This window comes from Hippichthys cyanospilos, chromosome 11 (assembly GCF_059441005.1).
Source record: "Hippichthys cyanospilos isolate Australia breed blue-spotted pipefish chromosome 11, RoL_Hcya_1.0, whole genome shotgun sequence".
NCBI lineage: Eukaryota > Metazoa > Chordata > Actinopteri > Syngnathiformes > Syngnathidae > Hippichthys > Hippichthys cyanospilos.
Genome location: NC_142379.1, coordinates 1,270,791 through 1,292,848, shown reverse-complemented (window position 1 = coordinate 1,292,848; position 22,058 = coordinate 1,270,791). Strand labels below are relative to the sequence as shown.

Sequence of the window (22,058 nt, the reverse complement as noted above, 5' to 3'; positions counted from 1 at the left end):
TTTTCTCATCTTGTATTTTCCTCTATGAATCCAAACTCGTGTTGTTTTTAAATACCCCGCAAGACGCAAATGAAGCGTGCGTCAGGACTCACGGCGGCGCTGCGACCGGGGAAGTTGAAAAAGGCGTCGGGTCCGTGTCGCTGGGGCATGTGCTTGAGGACGGCCAGCAGTTTGAGCGCGTGCCTGGGCTGCGGAGAGCGAGGGGATCAGATGAGACGGCGGCGGGCGTCGCGGGCGGGCGTCGTGGCCGCGACTCACCCAGAGGCCGTCTTGGCCTTGGAGCATGCTGAAGAGCAGCTTGACCTCCTGCACCGTGATGCTGTAGCTGGCCAGCACGCCCAGCATGTCCACCAGCAAGTCTTCAACGGTAACAAAAAGCAACGCCTTCAGACAAGCAGGCGCTCCCCCGCAGACACTTGTTGGGCTTACATGCCAAAAATCAGCTGATTTGTGTTTTCTCATCAAGAAAGTGCTCTAGTTTCATTTCTTTACGCATCATGCTGCAAAATACTTTGCTTCCAAAATGTTATTTATCTCACAAATGTGCATTTTCTACTTTTTTTTGCCTAATAAGTATTTTCAGGAGGAGTCATTTCGAAATCCATTTTTGCAGTCCCCGCTAAATACTGCAATCTTGTCGCACGTGAATTTACATCGCGCGGGCGCACCACCTGCAATCATGTCGTCCGCGGAGCCGATCCGGAGCAGCAGCCGTCGGATGAGGCCCACCCGGGTGCTCATCTGCAGGTTGCGCACGCTCTTGCGGAGCACGGCCGTCAGCATGCTCCAGATCTCCGCCTGGCAGGCCGCGTCGCAGCGCTCCAGCAGAGCCGGCAGGCAGCCGATGCCGTCCGCGTCTTGAATGACGAAGTTGGTCTCCAGATCGAACTCGCCGGCCACCAGCTGCGGAGCGGGACGAGAAACGTGCCTTAGACGCCGGCCGAGGCGTTGCCGACGAGGAGGGAGCCTTCGCCACCTTGTCCGCAACGGGGGGTGAAAAAAGTCTTTTTCCCTAACCTCCGTCGCTGATTACAAAAAGAAAATTGCAACGCCGATTCCATGAACAATACTGCTTAAAGTACCTTTACACTGCCAATTTTAAACTCCTATATCATTCCGTCCTCTTTTAATCTACCAACTATCGATATTTTCACTGGGTGGGTTTCACAATATCTTGTCATTTCTTTCCATTTTCATAAACTAATACTGTACTTCAACTTCCAGGGTCAAAACTTGACTGACATCGCTTCTCTTGCACTCGGTATTGGAATGAAACAAATTCAGCCATAAAACAAAGAACTGTAGAGTAACAAATAGCAGCATACTTGACCTAGTTTTTCTTCCTCACAATTATAGAAACCTACTTTCTAGAAAGGGTCATCTCCAGAGAGGGCCGGCCGAGGGGAGCTTCCCCAGAGGCGTATCAGAGAGAGGTGAACGGCAAAGCAACCTCGCCAGCGGAAAACAGCGGCTGTTTCTCAACGCTGACAATATTTTTCTCTTCCGTCATTTTCATTGTTCTGCTCAGGTCAAATCACTACTGAGAACGAGGAGCTTGAAGCGAGCTCGCCGGCTGCGGACCTGGTCAAAGCGCGGTGCTTTTTGGGTTTTTTTCAAGAGGAATCAATAGGCGCGATCGTTAGATGAGCAAACGTAGCGTTCCTAGGAATCTAATGGAAAAAACGTTCACCGTGAATATGCATCCATGTCATTTCTAGGAGGTTAATGACTGCAGTTTGATTCAAAACAAGGATTTAATGACAAATCGTCACTTCATCTACCGCTAGGGCTACCGGAAGATACATTATAATCACGAGAAATCAGGCTACACCAAAGAGATACGGCACAATTTTCCTTTCGCTACACAAAATATTAAAAGCCGAGCCGTTTTGAAGTCCCCAAGCAGATTTTGACACAGGAGCTTCCTTAAACCTTCACTAGTAGAGGGTGCTACCAGCGGAGAAATCCCCCTTTACGTGGCCTCAGTGACATGACAGCCCCGGGTGTGATTTGATTGGACGTAATAAACGCAACAAAAGTTCACGTGAAAAAGGTTCTATTCAAATGCAAAGCTAAATGCTCGGAAAACAATGACGTATTTTAAATAAGTTGAATTATGAAGTAGGATGCATAGGATGTGTAACATTTCACAATTTAGTGGTCCCCAAAGTACGGCCCGCGGGCCGGATTTGGCCCGCTTCTGTATTTTGCCCGGCCCCGGGAACAATACTAGACTTTTGTTTTTTTTCCTTTCTGTAGCACCAGAAATGGGTATTAAAATTTGATGAAGTTCCGCATTAATATTTTCATTTATTTTCATTGCATCCCAGTCAGCATCCCAGAAAGCGGTATTATTTGGTTATGCGTGGCACGGTGAAAAAAAAACAATGAACGTTCACGTTTGGGGACGCCTGATATAGATCATTTTCAAACAGTTGATTTTCTTGACAACTGAATCAAGATATTTCAAGTCATTGGCCAGCTGTCTTTGTGGTGAAGATAGATATCTCAAATACTTTTTCTTCCCGTAGAAGGGAAGCATTTGTCACCTAATTTGAGGTGAGGCGTTTAATAAATCACATTCATTGAGGCATGGCGTCTCAGGCATGCGCTACTCCATCTCCCTTAAGTGAGGAGGGTAGTCATCACTTTCCCTTCTAAAAGGTTTGATCACAATTTAACCGCCTGTGAAAATAAAATAGCCTTCCTTTAATGAAAAGGGACGCCGCCGCCCCCCCATTTTTAGTCACAAGTAATCGGTAAGAAAGTCGAAAACAGCAAATCAATAACGTAGTTCATCAAATTCAACAAGCATGAAATTAGCCCGGCCGAAGAAGCGTATGCTACCTGTGTGCGGGAGATGAGACGACGGCATGCTGGGCATCAAAGTTGCGGAGGTGGAAAATGGGCCGCAACAAGGACAGTGATTGACGGTTAATGGCGTCGGTGGGACCAAAAGGCAACGGCGGACCTACGAGGACTTCAAGGGGACTACGGGCTGAAGATCAAACGGCAAGGAATCCGTTTTGTTACAGATGAAACAGATCGATGAAACCGGGACCTTTCAGATGGTAAGGATTACCGTATTTTACGCGTTTATAAGGCGCACCGAAAAGCGTTCCTTTCTCTCAAAAGCCTACAGTGCGCCTTATAATCCGGTGCGCCTTATATGCCAGTTTTCTTTTTTTTGGGGTGAGAACAAATAACTTAATCTCCATGTACCGGTAAATTCTTCAGCTTTTACCTCTGCATTTCAATTATAAATGTATTTTCTTGCAACACCTCGTTTGAAAAATGTATCTGCATAGTGTCAAACTCATTTTCATCATGGGCCACGTTGAAGTTATAGTTTCTGTCAGAGGGCCATTGTGAGGTCAAATCAATTTTACACAAAGTTGAAGAAAACTACAAATTCGGTATTTATTTTAGAAAAAATTAGCATTTCGCCACATAAAACCATGTGGTGGGCCAGATCTGGTCCACGGGCCTTGAGTTTGACACCCGTTTTATATACGCTCCAATTCGGAAGAACTTAATATGGGGACGAGGAGCAAAAACCGCAGGTTTTTGTAAAAGAAAGCGCAATTTTATCAAATCCAGAAATTGTTTATCTAGATTTGAATAAAGCTTGAAATGAAGCTGAACCGCTCAAGACAACGTTTATAGTTCATACATAGTATGAAGTTACACACAAACTTCATCATCTGTTATTGGCGCCGTTATTTTGGGAAGAAAGCGCACAGTGGCTTCGTTTTGAAAGCCCATCCAGAAGCCGTTTGTATTTGCAGTGGAACAATGAGGAAAGCGTACACGGCAAGCTAATGAGCTGGCGGTAATGTGCGTGTCGGAGCCGCGTTTGAGGAAACAATGAGGGGAGATAGGACGGGGGAGCCGGAGACAAATCCGTCCTCAAAGAGAGCCCGCCAGTTAACTGCTGTCGGAAATAACGAGAGCGGGGCTAAGCCGCTGTTCTGCATGCAAAAAACAACAACAAAAAAAGCGGCCACTTCCGCTTCCACTCCACCTCGTGGATTCGCATGCAGACAGCCCGCCGGACTAAATTGCCGCTTCTCCTCGTTTTTTTGTGTCCGCGAAGCCGCGCGTGCAACCGCTGGCCTGATTCCTGCGGAATATTGAGGTCGGTCCCCCAATCAAGTTTGAGCGGTGCTGCTGCGAGTGAATATTTTCAAATATTGTCGAATAATAGGGTGTGCGGGTAAAAATAAATAATAGGGCTTTTTGCTCGGTTAAGGAAAATCGTAAGACACATTTTCACTTAGTAATACCGTATTTTACGGACGATAAGCCGTAATAAAAAAGTCTATTCAACTCGTTTTCAAAAGTAATCAGGCCGCTCTCGCCAGCCTATAAGGAGCAGTAGAGTACTGCTAGCCGCTAACAGTGCTAGCGCACCTAGTGCTGGTTACTGCTGCTAACCACGCTAGCCGCTAACATTTGAGCCGCCGCAAATGGCATCAGGCGATGTATAATGCAATGTTAGCATCATCAAGTCTTTTGTAGCATCCTTGATTAGCATAATTAGCAAAAAATGATTCATTTTTGAACAACGTAGTGCTGTTGAAGTCAATGTTAAGTCAAGTCAGCTGTTACACCACGACCCGCTGACAGTGAACTCGAAAAATAAGTACCCAAGGTTGGGAAAAACAGGTCCAAGCATGTTGGTTTTTTTACAAGACACGTTTCAGCCCCGAGTTCGAGTAAACAAAAAAGTAAGGGCAGGACTTACTACTGGAATTTGTTCTGTGATCATGCTGCATATGTCTTATAGAAACGCAAAAATGGCCCCTCGCTATTTGAGTGTATTTTCTTTACATATTTTCCAAATGTGCCATTACTGTCACGACACATGGGTTTGCATCCAAGTCTTCAGACACGCCGTCCCATCAGAAGTGACAGCACCCTACGCATCTTTAAAATGGCCCTATCTACATCAAAGCGCCGCACATACTGCTTGAGTTTTGGATGCCCTAGATTTTGAAACGTCCGGAAAGTCTTGGTGGTGCGAATTCCTCGTCGGATGCGGGAATTCGCAGACGGACGCGAGGCCGACCACATTTGTGCTCTCCCAGGAGAGACGAAGCCCTGCGGCTAATTTATAGGATTTCAATTAAGCAACTCTAGACCGGATTAGGTGCTCAGAAGCTCGATGGAGCCGTGCGTATGCATATAATGATTTGCAACGGAGCACAGGCGGCGGGGGAGGGGATTTTTCGAGCGGGCAGCTGGAAACTAATGGGACTTTAATTGGGCTCTAACTGGTCTCGGTCGGGCTCCCGCCGGCGGACCGGCGGTTACGCCCGAGTGGCTGATCGACAGCCTCACTAGTCGGATCGGCGAAAGACCCAGGCCGTATTCGAGTCAGATTTGGGCAAATTTCAGGAAATTTCCGATCCTGTGTCTGACAAAGTGTCCCTCTGTCGGTTAGACTTCCTCTATCAGCATAGTTAGCGCTGACCGAGTTTTAGAATTAGTCATTTTTGATGCTCAAGTGTTTAAAAAAAAAACATAGGTTCTTGAACTGTGTGGGTGGAGTCATTTGATTAGCTCCTCCCCACATGGAGCCACGCCTCTATGTGCTAGCTAAAGCCAGTGCCACTCGGAAATGGAAATTGCGTAGGCGACGAGCTCAGGACAAAGCCGGACAAACAAACTGTGACAGCTTTTTCCCAGAGTGATCTCAACAACAAAATAAAAACGCATGAAAAACAACAACTGCACTGTCAAACTGTGATTTTTTTTTTGTCCTTTAATATTTATTCTGTTTGTTGTTCCTATTTATTTAATATGCACCTATCGTAGCAGCGCTCCCAATTTCTTTGCTTGCCATCTGTACAATGACGATCGTAGGACTCTATTCCATTCGAAATGAAGATACATATCAAATCTCAATTTAATGTATAATTAAAGTCCTAAATCCTCGACGCTTAACAATGAAAATACATCTGCATCTGTCATATAACACAAGTAAGCCTTTGACAAAGAAGTGAACGAAATCAGTTCAGCGCAAGCACGGGCAATTAATTGCGGTGTAGATATGCTACATTAGTTTTGTTGACCGCAGCCAGTGGAGTAAAGTAGAAGAGCAAAATTGGGAAATGCATCATGGCAGCGTTAATAAAAAAACACGCCTGGACTAAAACGGCTTCAGATCAGAACGGGCCTCTTCTAAAATGATAAGGCTTAGCGCGCTTACTTCAGGGCGCAAATTATTTCGCCGCGCATCATTGGTAACGTCCAAACCTCAAAGGTCAAATCCGACGTTCTTTATGGGGAAAACGGAGCGCTTTTGGGCTTGGGTGGCAAGCTGAAACTCGGGCCGGCTTATGATGAACGCAGCGGAACGCTGTTTACAACGGCAAAGTCTGGCGACTCTCCCGAGTTGTTAATCACCTTTTTATTTTTCTTCTTGCCTCTGACATCCTAACAAATGCGCTCCCGGAGTTGCCGCAAGGTGAACGCGCGATAACGACTCGCCGGAGCTCCGGCTCATCCGCCTGGCCGTTCTCGTGTTCTACACGCCATTTGTGCCGTTCCATTTTAACCCGCCCTAGAACGGCGAAATTCCTGGCGGCGGCGTTTCTGTTTTCGCGCAGTCATAACATCATAGGTCATACCTTGAGTTATGAGCGCCCCGGCTCGCTAGTTTTTGTTTTTTTGTGTTGCACGCCGGAACTTAAGGCGAGATACACTGCTGTGTGTGCAAAGGTGCGCCACAATCAAAGCTGTTTACTGAATGGTATGGACGCACAAATACAAAGACGAAGACACTCATTAATACATTACATTACATAATAAATACTTTTTAAAACCAATGTGTTCTTTTGTGTACAGTGCTATTTTTTCTTTTGCGGATTGACTTGATTTCAGTGGGGAAAAAGAATATGAGGGAATGTCAGGTGTTTTGCCATATGCTCATTAAGCAATTCAGATTTGGATTCGTCTTCCTCCCTGCTTCTTTTTTCTCAAGCGGCCTATTGGAACCGTGACAAGACTGGTATTATTAATTGAAAACGCTCGACGGGGAAACGTTCCCGCTCTCTCGGCGGGCTCGTTCTGGCTGATACTTGAACTCGCCCTGCTGTTCTCCCAAGTAAGACATCAGTCCTAGTTATTTTCACTCAATTTAGTAAGCCCCCTTCCCAGCGACCCGCGGCTTCACGTGGGAAGAATATCCAGTCCGAGCGTTGAGAATCGTCGCCATGGCGACCCATAACCTCATCGGAAGCGGTTTGAAGTGGAAGGGGCCTTACGGATGACGGTCTAACTTCATTACGTCATTGAAGCGCAAAGTAGTAGTTTTCAAAGTAAGGTTTACCGGAGAGACGATCGGATAGTCAAATATTTTACCCTCCGGAAACATTACCGTGTTTTCCGTACTATGAGGCACACCGAGCAATGCCACGATGAATAAAGGGTTAAAAAAATACAACAGTGATTCAAAGAAATATTAAACTTCTTTTTTTTTTTTACCAAATTGCAACCAAAAGCCTTAAAATAGATTCTCTTGATTTAAAACCAAATTATGTGTTCATTTTATAAAGTCACGCTTACTTCACATACTGCAGGGTGCATACAAAAAGCATTTATAAATATTCCAGAACATGTATCAGTGGTCCTCGAACGATAACATTTTTTATGCCCCCCCCCCTTTTTTCCTTCCCATTTTCCATCAATGTTTCTCCGAGCTGAGGAACTTGCTGCAATTATTTCAATCAGTGCAGAAAACAAAATGATAGGAAAAAGCTTTGCGATGGATTACCGGGGGGGGGGGGGGGGGGGGGGGGGGGGGGGGGTAAAGGCCATGCCGAAAGAGCAGAGAAACGCACCGGAATATTAAAACCCCAGGCTTCAAGTGCATTACAATTTCCTAAATTGGCCCAAAAACTAGAAATGTGAAGTTTGGCGTGAGGAACGGCGCAAGGTAGAAACGGACCAGGCGTTTGCCTCATGCTCGATTGGCCGACTTTATTTTCATTATGGAGCATTTGGCGTGGTAATAGAATGAAAGGAATGAGTTCCCCGAGTATTAAAATGACTTATTCTGCCTCATCTTTTTCACGGAATTTGATTTGAATGAATTCTCATGTAAGATAACGGCCACGTTTTGTCAAATAACAAAGTTCTGTTTGCCGGCGAATAGATGAAAAACCTAACTTTGCCTGACCATCAAACATCAAAACACAGACCCAAGGACATTTTTCCAGATTAGAAAACGTGTCTGAGCGAGCAAAGCGCCTTCGTCCCTCCTTCGCAAAACTTCCATTTTCTTAACCCATCGTCACGGTGATGTGATTCACCGGCAGATGAGGCAAAAATACAACAGATGATCTTCTTCAGATCCTACATAAAGAGATCGTTCCAAAATTTAATCCATCAGACACAAATCGCGAAGCGCTTTAAGACTTTTTTTTTTTTTACTTTTCTTTTGAATCCAATGTTTTTTTTTCCATCCAATGCCTTTCACCGGTTATGGAGTACTTAGCTGAACATTTTGCCGCCAAATCATTGTAAAAACGGCGGAGAAGCAGTGCCGAAGCACTGTCCGTGGTTAGCATGGCAACAGGATGCCGCGCTCACCTCAGGACACCCCGCGGTGACGGTGCGGGGAGAGAGTGGGGCCTGTAATTATCGATCCTTGAGGTATTTTGAGCAAAGCGCGCCACGGACACGTCAAATAAGCCGAGAGGGAACCGGGAGGAGACGAAAATGTCAGGGCCCATCCTCGTTGACGATATCATCTATCGGCGAGTGAATATTACGTTACTGCTCCTTCTTTGTTCATAAATTTGCTCCGTTCCAGACAGTCACCTTGGCGGTCGGCCTCGTTAATACGGGCGAAGACTCGTGATCTAATCCCATAATGCTAACAACGGAAGCAAACGTCTCGCGCTCCATCTGTGGACGCGGGGGTAATAAAGCAAGCCCCTCTAATTCCCAGCTAATTAGCTAGTACATAAGATATGGGGCAACACTTGCGGGCTGCCGTTCAACCCGGTGACCTTGACGTCCCATTTGACAAAGCTCACAACAGCCGGTCCGTAGCCCGGGCCAGGTCTGTGGATCAACAAATGATGAACCGTTTCAGTTGTATGTATTATCTGAGTCTGAAAGCTATTTTATTGTGAAAAACCTTTCATTTTGAAAACTGCCCAGATTCTCATCGATTTGTTTCGGTCACCTGAGTGCAAAATTTCACTCACAAAAAAGTAGAAATGAGGAAGAAACAGACGTCTTTAGGAAAGCAGCAATTCAAGAGACAGGTGACGAGCCTACGACTTCAGAGAAAAAGAAAGCTTTTAACAGGCAATACCAGGAGTCCTACTCGAAATGATGTCTTCTCGCGGTAAGGACTACTTTGTCCAAGGAATGGATTCTCTATCTTTTTGTTACCGAAGCAGATGGCGGCAGTCTTGGAAGTATTTTTGAGACTCTGACGTTCCATCTGTTTGAAGAGAAAAAAAGCTGAGTGCTCCCATTAGATTGGCGTCAATGGTTGAGCTCATATTTTAGGTGAACTTTATATTTACCCCCATGGACGATACAATTTTCAAGCCTTGATCTGTCCTGTTGATCTGTGAAAAATTAATATACATTTCCACTCTAATAGCCACTGTCTTTAAACCTAGAGCACTATCTCGGGGGGTGAAAATATTGCAAGTGCAAAAATTTCCACATCACTGCGGTAAGGCTTGTGCCATGTCAAGTCATATAGCTTCCCCAGTGACACATCAATTAGCCTAATTTTTACTCGAATGGTGGCGTATGATGTCATAAGAAATAATCCAAAGTGTGAGGCTTGTCGCTCAAAGTGTTTTCTAGTTACGGGCCTTCAAATGTCATGGGCCACGCCCACTTTTGGGATCGAGGAATTGCACGCTAAATTTGGAGGCCCTAATCTTAAACTTAAACCTAAACTCTCAATAAGTGTACTATTTTGAGAGTTATTACCCTTTAAAAGCGGATTTTGGCATGACAACACAAAAATTTGTAGATGTTTGGGGAGCCCATATCTTGGGAATGTTTTGTGTTGGGGGGATGTCAATTGATTCATCATGATAATTGGGAAATCTACTAAGAAAAATATTTTACATTACAACAAGAGGAACCTAGCAAAGACACTATGGACTCAATGGCAAAAATTTGAATACGAAAAGCTACAATGACAGCAGAGTGCTCTTGACTTTTAAGCGCATCATCAACAAGTCCAATTTCTCTCATTCATATGTTAAAAGCGCAAGCGGTGTGGGAGATAGCTCTCCAAAATGACACGGGCCACGGTTCGCCACGCATCATTACATATCATACTCAATGTGCCACCGTTAGCGCAGGCGCTAATTAGCAGCAGATGAGCACCATTAATCCACCGCTCAAGCGGCGGCCTCCGTGGCAGAGGCGTGTCGCTAATCGAACGGACGGCCGTCATCTGATGCTAAAAGACATCATTTGTCTCATTGCCTTTGAAAAATGCTGACCGGATTTTCTAAATGATACACTACACAGGACACCACTTTTTTTTTTTTTTTTTTGCTGAAAATGAAATTTATAATAAATTATCACCGGGAACAATTTTTATCTGTAGTCAATCTAACTTAAGATAATGCTAAATGTTACCAAGGATGGACGTTTCCCAAAAGTGCGGATAATTTGTTTTTTTTCTTTTTTTTTCTTACAAGGAACTTTTGAACAGTACAGGCACACGTGTGGCTACCCAAAAACGATGAGATCAGCCGAGTGGCTAGTTTAGAGCTTAACACCGTCATCCACGCAATAGCTGGCGTCCGGTTGAACCGAACGATCTAAAGTGTAGAAAATGGCTGTCCGTCTTTAAACGGGTGAACGAAGAAAAAGGGATGATTTTGTAGGATTCTGGCGTCAAGTGTAATATTTGATGAAGAAATTGAGACCGCGGTATAGAAATGTCCAAACAATCGCCGTACCGTATTGAGGGGTGGATGTTCTGCGGAGACCAAATTGCTTCATTGGATTCATCGGAGTGAAAGAAACGAAAAGAAAAGAGGGGCTTGTGAATCTTTTGTCTGTTTACCGGAGTCTCGGCCTCTCTGTTCGTCTTATATTTATGCCGCGAAGGAGGCAAAGAGAAAATGAATGATTGAAAACGCCGCCAGCCCGGGGAAGTCGGCAGACATTAAAAGCATAAAACAAAAAAATTCTATGTGCTACACAGAAGCGGACGTCACGTCTTGAAGGCAGCTGCGACGAAAAGGAATTGCGCTGCTTAGAGGAGGAAAGATGAGTCAGAAAAATGGAAGAATTTCTTCGGCACAGTCGATTTAAACTCGACCACTCTGTCGCCAAAACGTCTGCGGTAAAACTGATACAAATAAAAACTAATAGCTAATTACAAAAGAAAAACATTTTTGAGGAGCAAACTCATTCAAAGGTATTTGGAAATACGTTAGGAGTTACTTGCTAATGCATTCAAACATGTTGAAATGTACCGTAATTTCCGCACTATAAGGCGCACCCAAAAGCCTTTTTTTTCCTTATAATCAGGTAGGTGCGCCTTATATATGGATCAATATTGAGATTGGGATTCGTAGATGGGGAGTGAAGTGATAAAGTCAGCTTTACCCGTTTCGTTTGTGTGTTGAACAAGGTTGGTCGTATTGACATTGAGTTCTTACGTTATTGAGAGTTATTATTTGAGTTATTATTGTTATTACTTTGAGTATTACTATATTGTGATTGAAAAAGTTTTAAAATGTCATTTATTGAGGGTGCGCCTTATAATCCGTTGCGCCTTATATATGGAAAAAGTTTTAAAATATGTCATTAATTGAGGGTGCGCCTTATAATCCGGTGCGCCTTATATATGGAAAAGGTTATAAATAGAAAATAGATGGGCAAGAAAGGGCTAGAAAAGAGTGACGCCGCCACGGCCGTCCATTTTCTTTGGGCAGCCGGCCACGCCGACACGGGGCAAAGCCTGCCTGCCAGGCGTGTGATAAAACTTAGTCGGGAGGGAGCGGGCCACATCCGACGCGGCATCGCTGACCAGCGTCCTGAATTACAGCGACAAGAGCCGCGCGTTTCAAAGTCTTCCCTTCAAGACAAACAAGTGGGAATCATTTTGGGGTAAACAATCTTCTTCCCGACTGCTCGCATTTCAGGAGGCGATTAATATATTATGTCGGTGGCGGAGGCGAGCGATGCCCCCCCCCCAGCCTTGCCCTTGCAATGAAGATGTTTGCTTGAAGATAATAGTGGAAATTTTAGGTTCGCTAAGAAAGAAATCAAATGCAGGCCAACGTAAGAACGTTGCATGACATGTCAAAGCATGTACATACATATATTGAATACGTACACATATGGATGGCCAAAAACACTTTTTTCCCCCAGATAGGAGGCGTGAAAATGGAGAGTCATCCTTTTTCTCACCCTTTTGTGTAAAAACGCAAAATCCAAAATTCTGCAGATGAAGATGTTTTATTTTTATTTTTTTATGATATTGATATAATATGCCAACATAACTATATTTTCTACACATACATATATGCATAATAGATGTATAAAGTTTATAAATGACGTGTATAAAAAACGTAGACATGTATTGTAATGGAAAATAGAGAGCACTTTGTATCACAATTTCATTTGTATAGAAATTACTTTTACAGTTTACATATATATATATATATATATATATATATATATATATATATATATATATATATATAAACACACACACACACACACACACACACTCACGTGTACATACTGTATATATAATTGCTACAGAAGTATAGAAGTGAAATTGCTATACAAGTGATCTTATTGTTTTCAATATATTGGTGCTCCTGTGTTAGTGTTCCAGATAAAATTACAGTTATTATTTATGATTTAATATTTTTTCCAAGCATCAAATGGTATAATTGGTCAAAAATGTTTCCGGTTTAATTAAGGATCACCCATTTTTTAGTTCAAGGGTTTTGATGCACTAAGTTGCTTTTTTTTTTTCAGTTTCAGACTAACCTGTGACCTGTATAAACCCTGTTAAAAGTAATGGTAACAGTTGTTGAAAGCTAATTTATATTTATATTATAATTATATTTATATTATATACATATTACTGTATATCTTTTTTCTCATGCTATTGTTGAAAAGGATACAATATTAGGCATCTTTATCCAATTATCATAGATAATGATCTTGATATTTATAGTCACCACATGAAATGTTTACCCTTTCCAAAGGGGGGCCTTTGGAAAAATAATGGAGAAGCACCGGGCGAGTGTAAGAAAAAGACATAAGAAAAAACGAAGAAGTATGGCCTGGCATGCCAAGCCGCACCTTAGCATCGCGTGGAAGGAATCCCCCGCAAAGCAAGCCGGAAGCTCGGTCCCGCGGGGCCCGGATGCCAACGTGACAAACAGACGGCCGCGCTACGCCGACCAGTGTATCACAGGCGCAGAGTGGACCCGAGTCCTTTCATCAAACTGCCACCCGGCGCGTGTGTGTGTGCTGACTGATGGCTCTCTTACGGTCTTATTTGGTCTACTGTGTAATTACTTGCATCAACACAACCTGTCAGCCTCAATCTGCCGAGCGTCGCAAGCAGAACGCGGCTCGCCGAGAGCAGGCCAAACGTCAACAAACCGAGCGGCGTCTTGGCGCAAACGCACACAACGCGCACATCCGCGCCAGACGGTCCCGCAGGCAAGTACACTTGGCCACTTAACTGCTTGTAGGCGACGCCAGAAGATAGGTCATGAAACATCATCTGTTTGATTTCTGGCCGGTCTGCTGGAAGGTTGCGTCACTAATGACGAAATAAACAAAATAAAGCCATGCAATGTTTTGCGAAAGAGAACACAATTACAGTATATACTTCTTGTTCCAATTCAATTACTCTTAATTTGAAAAGAAAAAAAAGGAACGCTTCCTGTTAGACAGTGCTACAGATACTTTTGTGAGGGGGGAAAAATTCTGGGAAAAGTACTAATGATGTGATATGACTTTGGAAAAATCCGGAAAAATGCTAAACTCAACAAAACAACGGGCGTGCTTTGAGGCAATTACAGTAAAGTGTTCCCTCGTTCCCTCCCCCTCCACGGTAAGTGAGCAGTGGGCAAACGTGCCTTCATTTGATCCGAACAAGATCGGCGACTCCGCGTTAGGACTGTGCGGGGGGAGTGTTATTGCAGTCATTCATTTGCTCTTAATTTGAAAAGACAGTTGCACTATTCCTGTCACGGCATTAAAAAGCATTGAATTGGATTTGCTGGTACCCAAAGAAAGCCCGTTGAAATATCACACTGACTTTTTCAGTGCCATGGACGAGAATTCTCATCCTCTATCAATAAACATACATAAAATGTTCAGCCAATTGAGCACTGCAGTGTAAACCGTGACTATTGGACGGCAGTGTTGCCATTCCGCAACACCATGCATGCTACGCATGCGTTACATACTTGTAATTCAAAGTAAAGAATGGAAATCAATCTTTCATACGATACCAGGCATGTGTACATAGCACACAATATTCCGTCAGCCTTGAAAGATGAGTGAAAATGCTAAATATAGCGGCACTCTAGAAGTTGCCTTTTCCGATAACGCTTGGCACCGAAAGAGCTAATGAAGTGTCATCTCATAGCCCAATTTATTAAGCGCTATGATCACTTTTTGTTTTAGCGTGATTTGATTCCGCAGGCTCATGGAAGACGCATTTCAAATCCAGGCGAGCGGTGGCTCCGTGCTCGAGGGACAATAGTCAATCATCGGAGCACAGAGGACAAGTGTTCTACTTTGATCTCGGCGGAGCTCTTTCGCTCCACGACAATAAATCAGACGAGGGGGGGCAGAAGCGGACAAGACAACCAACAAGTGAATCTCATACGGCCCACCTAATTTGATTCTCCCAGAGGCTGCGGAAACACAGGACTACAAGCGTAATGGCTTGTGGAGAGCTTGGCCGTCAAGCTTCAGCTAGCAAAAGATGACAAGGCGGCTAATAGCTGCCGCCTGCCATAACGCGGCTCCAATTTGACCGGAGTCTCAAAAAGACAGCGTTGACGGTGTTGTGCCACGTACACCAGGCAGACTCCATCTGTTCGAAAACGCTCACGTTTGTTTGGATTCCTAGGCTGGAAATTGGAAATAATCCGCTGTCAAACACTGCAACCATAAAAGACTCTTTAAAGACTTAATTAAAAGATGTGAAGGAGAAAACCTCCTGCGGAAATCCAGAGACAAGACATGCGGTTGTGGGAATAATCAGCCTTTGTACACGGGACCGCCTAACTTATTTCACTCTCCAGAACTTTTCCTTATAGCTTCAGCTAATGACAAATCATATAAGAACCTATTTCCTACTTTTATCCCCCATTATATAGCACATTGGTTTGCTTCCACGCTGGATTGAATATTTTAAACAATCTTTTATTTTTCCTCTAAAGAAAATCATTTCATACAAAAACAACTTCCGTTGACCGAAAATAAAAACAAATGATTGAAAACGTTCTTCGCAATTAGTCACGCTTGACTGAGGGCCATGGCGCAGCCGAGCGTGACTAACTGTACGCTGTGCTATGAAACAGACAAAATTACAACAGCGCGGTGTGATGACATTTGTTATTCTAGTGTGGATAAAACAATTGTTTTATGTGCGTGAAAGGACGTCGCCTTGTTCTTTGACGCCGATATTAAAATTATCAGCGATTGAGACGAATTATTAGCTTTCAGCTAACTTTGGAACCCGCCCGCAAGCTTCAGCATTATGTCTAGCGGTAGACGTCGCAATTGACTAACAAATATGAATTATTAATCATTTTCAGAATCCCGCATCCCCCCCTACGGAGCAAGGCTGCGAAAATACGGACAATCGACGCGGCGCGTGTTCGGACTGGCCAATAGGTGTGAAGAAATTTCACGGGTTGGGTCTGCCCGTATGCGTGCAAACGGCCGCCGGTGTTTGGGGAGAGCCCGCCCGGTTGGCCAACGGGAGCCGTGATAAGCTCCAGCTCCTCGCGCAGGATAAACACTAGATAATAACCGGATGGACGGAGCCCAACGATAGCGGGGCGCATATTATGTTTAGTGAAGAGCGGCGCAAGCGGAGTGTGCTCGGAATAGCGGCCGGCCTCTTAACGGCCACAGAGAAGCGGCTGCGCGCTTGGACGGCTCAGAAGCACACGCGCCACAGATACTAATCTGGAACGCCCGGAGCGAGACTTGGCCGGTCTTCGCCGACACGCGGCAATCATACGGCTGGATGCGGGAACACGAGCAGACGGCCCGCTAAGCCACTAACTGACGGTTTACCCCCACCCGCAAGACTCGTTCCGTAGATACGCTCGGCCACAGCCGAGGCTGTGTCATGATGTGGTTTTGGCTCAATCATTGGGAACGCTTGAAGGATATCAGGCCGCCGTCATCTGGCTCCTCGGCTAAAAGCAACGGTTGCTGAAAATCAATCGAGTTACGCCGAATAATCGATGAATCCGCCGATACTCGGATCAGGGTATGTGCACCGGGGTATGGGAGATTTTGAACACGGTTTCTGCGGGTAAATCATTTTTTTTTTGTGACTGTTTCTTCTCTAGTACCATATTTTCCTCACCATAAGGCGCACTGAAACACCATCTTTCTCAAAGGCTAACGGTGCATCTTATATGGTGCGAGTTTTCATTTTTGGAGGATTAAACAATAAAATACCTTACTTGCCATGTAAATTCTTCCATTTTTACCTAAGCGTTTCAGTTATGAATGTACTTTTTTACAATTTAAATTGTTCCAACACCTGTTTGAAATTTTGCTATCCTCCAATTCTGAAGCGATTTTTTGTAAAAGAAAGTGCAACTTTATCAAATAAGTCGAAAAACCATTTTTTAAATCAGTACAACGATATTTTAAGGTTGCAATCTGATTAAAAAGATGGAAGTTTAATCTTAATCATAATTATATTCTTTTGAACTCTTGATTGGTCTTGGCATTGAGCTATGCAGGCTTTTTAAGCAATCAAGAGGTATTTTTCGCCCGTTCTTCAGGTAGCACTTTAAACTAATCATCTTAGGAGGTCTAACATCGTCCGTGTTCCTTGGGCATCTTGAACGTCGCATAAATGGGAGCACATAAATACTGCGCCTGCATTGGAGGGCTCCAAGCATTTACTATCACTCGGAGGCAAGGAGCCCGATTTAAAAAATCTCCGCAGCTTTTCATCTGGGCTAAAACGCCACGTTTTTTACGTCCCGAGTCCTGTTCCATATAGGCCAAGTAATTCCATGCTGAATCATCTTCAAGAGAACGCCGCAACCCTAATCCTCCTCTGCCGGCGACTCGGGAGCGGCGCCGAGGCCGGCCGGCCAGATGTTCCTTTCACAGCAGTGCGACTAATAGCATTAGCGTGAAACACAGATTTAGCGTTAGCCGTCGCTTCAAATCCGGCGTCCACGCGTAAACAAAGTGATGCCGCACGTTTCCCGAGCGATATAGAGCAACATAGCTAAATCTAAGCGAGCTGCCAGATTGTGATCCTTTTTTGTGTATAGTTTCTGACAAACGTCTCACAAATGAACGTGACAGATAGACCCACCGAAAATGTGGAAAGAGCTACACCGCATTTACTCGTATTGTATTGCGAAGCATTTATTTGGCAGTATAAAGCTGTTTGAATCCTGAAGCAAAGCTTCAAGATGGGAGACACTGTGACCTAACTACTGGACGAAAAAGTCTATTGATGGCCGCTATGGGAAAGAAGCAGCACTTGCATGAACTGAGAACTGATAGCACACACATCCAAGCACAGCCGCACACATCAAATTGTTGCCGTGTGCTTCCCTAAACCTTTAGGGCGGCGACATTTGGAACTAAGGACTACTCTAATCCATGAAACAGCGGTGGTCACTTTTACAGTTAAAAAATTGCACTCCCGTGTTTACAAAGCTAGTATAATTTGTAATAATGACCCCCCCCCAGGGCTCACACCCTCAAGTTTGAAAACCATATTACCCAGCTCGAACCCTATGTCATTTTTGCCTTTGAAAATCATAAACAGCAACAGCCAAAGGAACTTTTTATCCGCGCAAGAACCCACAGAGAATATTTCAAATAACTACAACAACAACACTGTATCAAATCATGGTGGGAATAATTAGAGGCTTGATTAATTAAATCTAATCAAATTGTCCGAAAGTGAATAATTCATGAATAGTCATATTACAGAATAATATATCAAAAAGATAGAAAAAGGCGACTCTCCACACAAAAAGATGAATGCAACATTTGCTAGCGCGGTAGTTACTTTCGAATACCATATGTGATTTGAAGATGAATTTTGAAGTGCTAATATTTCCGAGGCTTCAACGCTTCCATTCAGACGGATTGACATTTTGTGAACTTTTCTTAAATGTTTGTCTGCTCCTCCTTTGAATCTCCAGACGGAGCTGTGTCTGCCGTCGGAGAGTTGAAGTCAGGGACACCTGCTAATTTCCTCCTTTTTAAAGGGGCTGCGCAACACAACTTTTACAACCAATTGGATATTAACGAGCAATAAAAGGGGCCTGATGAGCGAGCGCCGGTGTGCCCAATGTCCCTTTTGCTCCCGTGTTAAATCTGACATCTTTAGACTCTTGCTGTTTTCCGGGGGTGACCATGACGATTTCTTGGTCTCCGCGGGGAATTGGAGCGCCCCGAGTATGAACGTCCAAACGGCCGATTCTTAGATCTAGTTAAAACGTGGAGGGGAGGGTAATGAGCCATAAAAAAAAAAATCGATTTGTTCGTCAAGCCGATCCCTTGGTATTAATCGGCGTGTCATCCGGCTCTCGCCGAGTCCTTCAAGCCTCACTACCGGCAGGACTCGGAAACATTGGAAAATGGAAATATCTTACTCGACTCGTACGTTTCAAAATATGCATTCGGTGCCTTTTAAAAAGAAATTAGAGATGAGGCTGAGGGGACCGGACCTCAAAAAGGAAATGACGCGTTCATTAAAAGGTAGCGGCAAATACTGTCATCTCCGAACCTGAATTCACAGCACACCGCTACATAAAATGGCCCGCTCATGAATATGTCACACACCTCAGACGTCTGATGCCGCATCGCTAATGTGGGAATGGTTTTCCCGCACGCTTCCTCCTAACGGATAAGGATTGCCGCTTTTTCAAACATCCAATTTAACGTTAAAATGACAAGGCTCTGATCGCACATGAGTAGATGTGAAAAAATAAAAATACCAAGAATCCCAACCTCCAAAACTAAATGATTTATTTGCTGTTCATTGTCCCATACGGGAGATGATCGGGAACCCACCGAAACGGTGCTCAGGTTTCAAGGATCCGGTGGAGGCGGATGACATCTAAAAGCCGTCTTATAAAATGCCAGCGCCGGTCGGTATGGATGGTTTTATTCCCTCCGGCTTGTTAAAGTTGTGCCCTGAATATCGAAAGGCCGGCGAAGCGGCGTTGCCTTGCTCAAGGGCAGTGAAGGGCGAGTGAAAAAGTTGAAGGCAAAAGGTCCGGCGAGCCGGCAGCCTTACCGATCGGGCTACGGCGACGCTTTCGGAATATCATGGCGCGTGTTTTTTTTTTGTTGATTTTCTTTTGAATTCCAAAAACTAAACGGCCTGTATCGATTCTTGGAAAACGCGCAGAAGACCGGGCCGTGTCTCCCTGGCCGTCTTTGAGCGACTGCGCACAGGTTCCCGAGGGACACGGGGCGGGTTTGATCCCTTCCCGCCACTTTGCCGTACGTTTGCCGCATCGGCGTCGGCGTGTCGCTACGGTGACCGGCAGCCGGCAGAAGGACGGGGCCTGATCGCAGATGCAGCTCATCTCCATACAAATGAGTACTCGCGCGCTTGCGGGGGAGATGGAGACAAAGAATTGAATTGAGAGTTTGGTTGGCTGCCAGGAACAGAGTCAACATGCTAGGCCCTGACTGTAAACGGGAGAAATTAACAAGAGTTCGGTCAATGACGGCGGCTTCAAGAACCGCCCAACCGCAAGCACTTGAGGCATAGGTGTCAAACTTCAGTCCTAGAGGACCGGTATCATGCATTTTCCTTTCAATCTTTCGCTCTAAAAGACACCCGATTCAAAGGGTTAGGATCGTTTTCGAGCTTCTGCAAAGCTAATCGTTTGAATCAGGTGGGTTTGAGAGAGCGGCATTGAAAACATGTAGGATAGCGGTCCTCGAGGACTAGAGTTTGGAAGCTATGGCAGAAAGAAAGTACGGCATTTCCTTGTTTAACTCACTACGGTTGATTTTTTTGCATACGCATATTTTGAATACGTTAGGACTACGATTGATTGCAGTTTTTAAAGTAGAGTTATTTGTGGCTTGTGCATAACTTGCTTGAATGCGACACAGCTATGTTAGCCGTGGTAAACTTGTCTAGTCAAGCACCATGAAGCTGCCACTTTTACGAAACCAGGATTTCACGATTTTGCAAATTTTCATGTTGGCGATTTTTAAAATGATGAATTCGTCAAATTAACTAAATTTATTACAGAGCCCTGGTTTATATTAGGGCTGGGAAATAAATCAAATTAATGTTATTGATTTGTCATGTTAAATGTTTTTGTCAATTTGAATAAAATTGGTTATCATAATTGTTGTCCAGACAGTCGCATAGAAATGGAGATTGTATTTTTTGGTCATATTGCTGTTTTTGTTTTGTCCGATTTACAGTATGCTTTTTAGATATACATTCTAAATTCTTGAGGCCCTATCCATACATTTACTTCACTGTTGTTGTCTCAGCAAGACAATAAGCGTATTGCAGTACAGTATACCAAAAACGAATGTGGAAACAAATGAAAAGACTGGGTCTCAAGAGGATATACTGCACCTTTTATGCATAAGAATGCAACAAGACACAAGACAAATAGGACAAATACGTGAGGAAGATGCATCTTTATATGGTAGGGAGCTAGCAAAGACAAACCTCTATTTTCGGGGGTCTGGGTGTCAGGTTTCCGGTGCATCCGAACGTGAAAGATTACGGATTACTGGCAGTGTTGGCTTGCGCCGTCTCCAGAGCGCCGCACTTGTGATTTTGCCACAGGTGGATGGAAACAATTCAATTGGAATGGTCTTTTCATCCCGACTGCGTTAGTGTGAGTGGCCTCACCGGCAGCTGCGCGGTCTAATCTCTGAAAGGAGGATGCGACCGCCACTGATCTAAATCCCCCACTGTCACTTGGGGAGGGGGGGAGCGATGCCGACCTGGCCCGAGAAGAAATAGAGAAATGTTGTCTGGACCGGGAGGAAATATTATTGCAACAAACCCACACGCGCGTGCTAATTAAACCGGAAATAGAAGTGCGAGATAAATTGCTTTCGCGCGGGTCATCAATCAAGACGGCCTCCAGAGTCAACGCCTGAACCACATAGCAGACACTTTTAACAAGCTCAACGTATTTGGAAGACTTGTGTGACTTGGTCTTCTTTTTTGTTAAATACCTCAGCGTTTTTCAAATGAAAGAAGAAAAGTCGGCTGCACCGCAAAAGGAAACTGTAAAAATGGAGTAAAATCATTGCGGTTAGCAGTCTGATCGCTAATTTGCAAAAGAAAAACGCCCTGGATTGGGATTGGCACAAATCAAAACATTAGCTACACTTGTACAATCCTCAAGGTATCGGTACTTGCGACGATACCGGTATCGGTGCGCCCTTGTGGCCGTTTTACAATCGAGAACTAGAAATTCAAACGACAGACACTTGATCATAGTATTAATGAAAACCGCTTTATTGGGATTGTTTTGAAAATTATGTTGTTGTTGGGTTTTTTTTTTCAAGAAGTGTATGTATCAAAAGTAGTAGTGGTGTCAGTACTTGTGACTACTCAGGAATTGAGTATTGCATTGGTATCGGTCTGATAAAAAGTAGCATCGAGCATCTAAATATTAACAATACAAAGACTTGGGGTTTTTGTATTTTTAATTGAACATATTAAAACATACAAGACTATTAGACTGAGATTTGACAATTATCAGCGATGAAAAGGGAAACACCATTGGAAAAATACTCAAGTACAATTTCGAAAAATATATGAATGAAAATGGGGAATGAATGGA

General features: G+C 44.1%; 1 protein-coding gene across 3 annotated transcripts in view; it reads right to left on the bottom strand.

Moving 5' to 3' along the window:
- The window catches only part of nbeab (neurobeachin b), a 163,397-nt gene that overhangs the window by 134,309 nt on the left and 7,030 nt on the right, over positions 1-22,058 (bottom strand). For all 3 annotated transcript variants that reach the window (XM_088427563.1, XM_088427565.1, XM_088427564.1), the window contains exons 2-4: positions 672-903; positions 259-359; positions 93-188 (exon numbers count right to left, since the gene is read on the bottom strand). In XM_088427563.1, the coding sequence (XP_088283689.1) occupies positions 93-188; positions 259-359; positions 672-903 (429 nt within the window). The remainder of the gene's footprint in view (positions 1-92; positions 189-258; positions 360-671; positions 904-22,058) is intronic.